At 37.6% G+C, this 7,691-nt stretch overlaps 1 protein-coding gene across 1 annotated transcript; it reads left to right on the top strand.

The window, feature by feature from the left end:
- The first annotated feature begins 6,626 nt into the window (after positions 1 to 6,626).
- On the top strand, positions 6,627 to 7,220 carry LOC142171790 (uncharacterized). Its single transcript, XM_075235494.1, has one exon. It carries the CDS (start codon positions 6,627 to 6,629, stop codon positions 7,218 to 7,220), a length of 594 nt encoding a protein of 197 aa, XP_075091595.1.
- Positions 7,221 to 7,691: the final 471 nt, after the last annotated feature.

Genomic DNA, 7,691 nt, shown 5'->3' with positions numbered 1-7,691 from the left:
GTACGGTAACTGAACATACTTCTTCGAGTTTGGGCCTTTCAATACTGGTGGTGCGCCCGGGTTTGATCCATGCAGGCATTTACTTCCCTCATGAACCGTAAAAGCTCATCTTTGAATGAATCGTTCTTATTATTAAGACCTGATCTGCTTCCACCAGCCCCGCCGGAGCCAACTTCACCCCTGTGAGTGGTGTTGTTGACTCTATGCGTTGTTTGGTCTGTGGGAACAACAAGAGAAATTGGATCTCCACTGTTTACATTATTCGAGGCCCCCGATAATGCCTGCTTCAATTCTGTCATAACTTGATCCTGCCATGTGAGATGGCCTAGAATGATTGCCTGTTGCTCTTGCAGGATCCTCACAACACTACATGATCCTTATCAGCATCATCGGGAATAGTCTCCCGAACCCGTCGAGGGTACCGTCTGTCATGCACCGGCATGGCATCATTCCCCTCATTGCGAGTGTCACCGATTGAGTCCTCGAAATGAGGCTGATCCCTTCGAATTTCAAGGTTATGTCCATCGTTAACAGTGTTATCTTCCATTTTATTGTGATTTTTTTCTAAGACAAAATAATCAAAACACGTTAGTAAAAAAGGCAAGGATCAATTTAATTGAACATCTGTCTAGGCCCCACGGTGGGCGCCAAACTGTTTACCCGTAAAACGGTACAGTTGAATTTATACGCGGTTTCTAGACAAGTGAATTATTTGATCCTGAAATAATACATTAATCGAAGAAATATACAATACTTAGCCTTAGAATGTAGGTGAAATAGCAAAGATGGTGATTCCATGAACACGATTTTCCGACACAGCGATGATGAGATTAAAAAGCAATAAGTAAAATTGTATAAAGCTTTGTATAGAATAGAGTGTAAGTTTAGCCAAAAAATTCGTGTGCTTTACAATGGTAACTCAGCTCACTATTTATAGCTATGTCTAGGGAAAAAGGTCCTAGGATCGTGTCATCCTTTAATGTCAATTATGAGGGTTATTGATGAAGATGTAACGGTGAACATAAATGCCAAATTCTCTATAACAGACCGTCGCTCTTAATGCTGCAGAATATTCCTTAGTAAATACTACCGGATGCAGAGCATTTAATAAACATTTATGAACGTTATCCTTTACGGTGACAAGAAGAGTGGTTGCGTTCGGTCCTCAGTGTCACGCCCCAAAATCGAGGAGCGCTACCAAAGCTCAATCGAGTGAACCTGGCCGAGCAAGCCTGTTAGATTCCTTCTACCCAAATTTATTCGTGAATAAAGAGGAGATTTACTCCGTTAATCAAATACTGAAGAGATTTCATTAACCGCTTCCATTTCATTCCCATTAACAACATCATTCAATATTTCCAAAATAGTACGAGTTTATAGATTTAATGAAAAACATGTTGCCAAATACTAACAGTTCTAATCCAATTCCCAACATCAGATACCACCCACATCCTGTCTACGGAGCCTCTAAGTATAACTGAAGAGTAATATGGAAATGCCGGCAATAAGGCCCCGGCTATACCTCAACTATAAAGTACATGAGAAACAAATGATACATGACCCGAAATGAAGTGGGGCTCCCCAAATCGGCTGAAAGGAGTGTACTGCTATCACTGATCAATACCACCTGCTGTAGAACCACCTACATCTATTAAAGATGCAGCGCCCCCGGCAAAAGGGACGTTAGTACTGTCGAATAACACTAGTATGTATAGATAGAAATCCTCTTTCAAAATAGAATGCCCATATGATCTATACGTGGAACACATAATATAATGTAATTGAAACAAGCTGTACAAACAAGGACAACAAAAGGGGCACCTATTGTCTGCATTAATAATGTATCTCATTAGACAGTCCTTAGTATTCACATATCATACTATACACTTATGCGTTTCATAGACCGTCCATAGTATTTATTCATACTGTACATCTATACCTCTTATACACAATGCACTTATGCGTTTTATAGACCGTCTACAGGATTTCATATCACAATGGATTTCATAATACAATGTACCTATGCGTTCATAGACCGTCCACAGGATTTCATATCGCAGTGTACCTATGCGTTCATAGACCGTCCATAGGGTTTCATAACACAATATACCTATGCGTTTTATAGACCGTCCATAGGGTTTCATAACACAATATACCTATGCGTTTCATAGACCGTCCATAGGGTTTCATAACACAATATACCTATGTGTTTCATAGACCGTCCATAGGGTTCCATAACACATTGAAAACAAAAGTACAAATACGTACATCTCATAACCTTTCACACCACATATCACCTAATCCGTACTTTCAACCACTTACAACATTATTATTTCATTGGTTCTCTTGACCATACATATGATTCTTTATTCATGGTGTAATGGACGTATTTTATATTCCACACTTTCATTTCTTCCCTTTCATAGATCATCATCATAATTATCAACAAGTAGAATATTCCGAAAATCACAACTTTAAATTCATTAGTAATGAAGGCTTTAAACACAATCGATTTCTTTCCAATAAATGGAGTAAAATGACTGGCAATCGAAGTACATGTTAAAATCATACACAATTTGCACTCACGAATATGTAAGAACGCAAAACACATTGAAAATTACTTACAAAGCATAGCATTAGCTAAAACAACCACATATGGGCATCACTTGAGTTCATAAACTTTTAGCCGATTATATTGTCGAAGTCAATTTTGGAATAGTTGAGTCAAAGCTCATTTCATAATCTTTCTCACATTATTTCATTTTATTGGTCACAAGTATAACTTTCACTATTGGCACGTTGGCCACACTTTATATTCCCAATTTACTGATTTCACTTCCAACCATCTTTATAAGTTATCAACAATAAGACTTTCCAAATCAAGGCTTTAGGTACACATATGAGCAATTAAGAGACTTAAGAATATTGAGATTTTCTCGCACAATTTGGCATACTAGCTTTCATTTGAAATACGATTCAAGCCACCACATTTTAATACGCAACCCATACTTTGAAACTCACGGAAACATTATGGAATTCAATTCCAAGAGAGAAAGTTTAGCCAACATACCTCAATTGAGATTTTCTTAAATTACTACAACGTTCCAGAAATTCTAGCAATCCCAATCTATTTTGAGACATAACAAAATTTAACAACAATTAGGAAAATATTCATGGTCTCAGCTCTATTGAGCATTTTATCAAATACTAGGTGTGCAAATTTAACCACAAGGTTCTTCTACAAGATTTCTTTCACTACACAACCCAATTCTTACTTATTTAAGCTCAACAATCTTCCCACAAATATTTTTGGTACATGCATGCATAGATAATACTCTCATACCCAAGAATTATACTCCTAATCAACCATCTTCTACCCAAATTCGAAACTGAAAACTAGGGTATGGAACCTTACCTCTTAGATAAAGAACTTTTGGGTTTTTCCTTGTTAATCTTCCAAGATTTGAGCAAGACTTGATGAATAATTAGCCTAGGGTTTTCTCTCTCTCTCTAAAACACTCTCCCTTCTCTCTAAAATATCAGAATATTTGCTCAAAAATGACCCTTTGCGTGTATTAATGGAGTAGGGTCGGATTTTAAAAAATCCAAAAATATAGCTCCGGCATATGAGACCGCATATGCGACCGCATATCGGTCGCATAATTGGTGTCCAAAATGACCAAAAATCTGTCTGAGTGTGCGGTCACTATGCGGTCCGCATAACTATTCTGCGGTCGCATAGTACACCGCATAGCAGTTATGCGGTCGCATAGTCGACCGCATAATTGCTTCCAACTGACCCATTTAACTGCCTCACTCTGCGGCCAATATGCGGTCCGCAGAGTGATAATGCGGTCGCATAATGGACCGCAGAAATATATTTTTTCTCCAAAAATTTTCCTTTACTTTCCCTTGCATTGTTTAACCCACAATACGTAATCCTAGTCCGGCACCATGAAACATTATTTTCTTAGCAAATTTTACCGGGCTTTACACTTAAGTTCATCAAATTTTTCTAGGGTGTTACACTCAGCCATCCCATCTTGGATTCCACATGTCCTCCTTTTAGTCAGCTACGTGTCATATCCTATTTTACCCTATACGGACACACACACATACACACACATATATATATATATATTACAAAAGTCAAGAAAAATTACATACCTTATTCTACACTAGCTACAAGAATCAAACTTTTAGGGATCAATTTTCCCGCCTAACCGTTTTTAAGGATTAGAATTAGACTAATTTTATGAACCATTTTCCTTTCGCTAATAGCCATTTTTTGTGCTTATTATTTTCACTTTGTAATTAGATCTTGTATTGGTAAAAAAATAAGCATGACATATGGATTAATGATATGGTGACAAGTGGCATTTATATCAAGTTAATAAAGAAGAATGATGAGACACGTTTAAAATACCCACGGGATTTACAAAAGAAGGAACCGTATCTGACAACTAGGAAAGAAGAAATATGCACGAGATGCATGGAGGCCATAAAAAGAGAAAGATTCATGAACAATTATGAATATGGAAAGAGAATCAACATTACCCGTGATTACGCGCGATCACCTATTACTGCCATAACTATTACGAGTAATTTTAGTAATAAGCAATTAATGCAGTTAATGGTAGTAACGGGCATGAATTAAGTGAGGGGAAATCGTTACATCTTTATATAAAGGTCCTTACCTTATTTTGTACGATCATCAGAATATTCACGAATATATGCAATCAATCTTTTACTTTATATCTCTATTTGATTGGAGATTTTGTCCACAATTCTTAGGAGGAAACAACATTCATCAATAAGATTTCTTTCCCTTGTTTATTGAATACTGAATTTCAATTGCTTTTTTACTCTCTTATTTTTTTCTCTTATTTTTGAAAAAGTGAAATAAACTTGGTTATTAGAAACTCACTTTTCTTTGATATTGACTTTGACCACAAAAACTATTTTTTGGTTAAACAAATTGGTTCCGTCACCGGGAATTTGATAAACTGTTCACTTTTTATATTTTTATCTTTAGCAACAAAGCATGTCAACTATTAATGAAATTGTTCAGGTGGATGATGGAGTCCAAGAAATACAACAAGGTGGAACTCCGCCACACTGTACGCCAACAACAACTCCACCACGCGCACGTGACAATTTACCTGAAAGGTCTACTGCTCATAATGATGGGCAACGATTTGTCGAGCAGACCAATGTGTAGGATAACTTGAGGAAATTGATTGCTCAACAAGTTGGTGAAGCTTTACGTGCATTTGCAAGCGGATTACCTAACGTTGCGCAGACTCCTCCACTAGTAAATATAACTCTGGAAAACCCTCGTTCAGGGCTTGATAATTTAGAAGTGGAGGAATATCAAATGATTCTGGAGACGGAGGGAAAGGTACACCAAATAATTCTAATTTACAAAGTTTGGTATTAACCTTGCAGAAACAGCTCAAGGAACAAAATGAATGGATAGAACATATACCTGGAGTGCCGTTGGTGATCAAAGGAGTGGATATTGACAAATATTTTTAACAATCCTGGAAGCCAAGTGCGACACCTTTGCCAATTCCCAAAACATTCAAGATGCATGATATCCCTAAATATGATGGGACTACTGACCCACGGGACCATGTTACCGCATTGACCACACGGGTTAGGGGAAATGATATAACCAAGCAGGAAATTGAATCAGTCTTAGTGAAAATATTTAGCGAAACCCTCACGAAAGGCGCACTAACGTGTTATTCACTTTTACCTGAAAATTCTATTAACTATTTTGCTGAGCTTGAAGATTTATTTATAAAAGCACAATCGGGACCTCAAAAGTAGAAAAGAGAATGGACGATATTTTCAAAGTAAAACAGGAAAGCATGAAATTGCTCAGGGAATTTGTAGATAGATTTCCGCGGGAGAGGATGATGCTACCACATGTACCTGATAACTGGGTAGCTATGACATTTACAAGTAATCTGAATGAGAAAAGTTCAGAAGCCACAAGAAGAGTGAAAGAAAGTCTTCGGGTGTTTCCCCTAACTACCTGGAATGACGTGTACAACAGGTACAGTACAAAGTTACGAATAGAAGAAGATATGATTTTCTAGTCAAAGGTAGAGGAAAGTTCTGGATCTAGACGTTCAGACACAGAAAGAAGGTCTGGTAAGAACATGTACGAGCCTTATATGGGACCCGCAGGACGAGATTCTTGATCAAAATAAGAACATGTACGGTTTGATCAAGATCGAGATAAAAGGAGACAAGTACTTCTTCTCGATTCAAAAACGGAACGGGACACAGCCAAAAATAGTGATCCAAGCTCTCGATCACAGATATGAGATTACAATTTCAATGTCAGTATGTTAGAGTTGGTAGCTGTTCTAAGAGAAATGGGTGACAAAGTACGATGGCCGAAAGAGATGAGGTCAAATCCCAACAAAAAGGAGCCAGGAATTTTGGTGTGAATTTCACAAATCATGGCCATATGACAGCGGATTGCAGACTCCTACAAGGAGAAGTTGAATATCCAGTGAAGCAAGGCTATCTCACTAATCTGTTCAGTGAAAAGGAAAGCATCCTACATGAAAAACAGGCAGGAATCGCCAAAACTCCCGTCACCAAAAAAGATGGTAAATGTTATAACCGGGGGTGAAGAAGTCAATGAGGTAACATACACGGTTGTAAAAAAGACATCCAAAGTCACTGTTACCCACGGGAAACGGGTTCGTCAGGTTTTGAAAGGGGACATCATAGTGTTCGACGATGAAGACGTGAACGATGCACTGGTAATATCTTTATTTATTCATGATACTAATGTTAAACGAATTTTTATTGACCCAGGTAGTTCAGTGAATTTTATACTACTGAGAGTAGTGAACAATATGCAAGCGAATGATCATATCATACCTAAGGCACAATCATTTTCTGGGTTCGATAATTTAAGTGTCATCATGAAAGGTGAAATCATATTAACAATGTTCGTAGAAGTTGTCGTCAAAGACACTAAATTCCAAGTGGTAGATGCAGACATGGCCTATAACATAATTCTAGGAAGGCCATGGATTCATGATATGGATGCGGTCCTATCAACGTTGCATCAGGTAATTAAATTCCCATCACAATGGGGAATTCGTCAAATCAGAGGAGATCAACAGGCAACGTGGGATATCAACTCCGTTGCAATTGGGAGTGGAACACTCGAGGATGAAGATACAAAATAGCAATTACAGAATTCAGTTGAGGATAATTTATTGCCCACCTCAACTGAAAGTCCAAAAAATAAAGCTGATATAGATTCAAGGTATGATATGATCCAAGAGCCAGAGGAAAATGAGAATATCAAAACAATCACGGAGGAGCTCGAAGCTATTATATTATTCGTCCACTGGCCTGACAAAAAAGTTTACATCAGAACAAAATTGAGCTTGGAAATGAAAGATAAGTCAATTAAATTTTTACATGCTAATGCTAATTGCTTTGCTTGGTCGCATTCAAACATGACAAGTATACCACCGAAAGTAATGACTCATAAGCTGAATGAGGACCTATTGCACCCACCTGTCAAACAAAAGAAAAGGAAGCAAGGAGAATTTAAAAATCAAGTAATCTAAGACGAGGTACAAAACCTTCTAAAAATTGGCTCAATACGAGAGGTAAAGTACCCTGAGTGGTTAGCTAATATTGTTGTAGTC

This window comes from Nicotiana tabacum, chromosome 17 (assembly GCF_000715075.1).
Source record: "Nicotiana tabacum cultivar K326 chromosome 17, ASM71507v2, whole genome shotgun sequence".
Taxonomy (NCBI): Eukaryota; Viridiplantae; Streptophyta; class Magnoliopsida; order Solanales; family Solanaceae; genus Nicotiana; species Nicotiana tabacum.
This window is presented reverse-complemented; position numbering and strand designations above follow the sequence as displayed.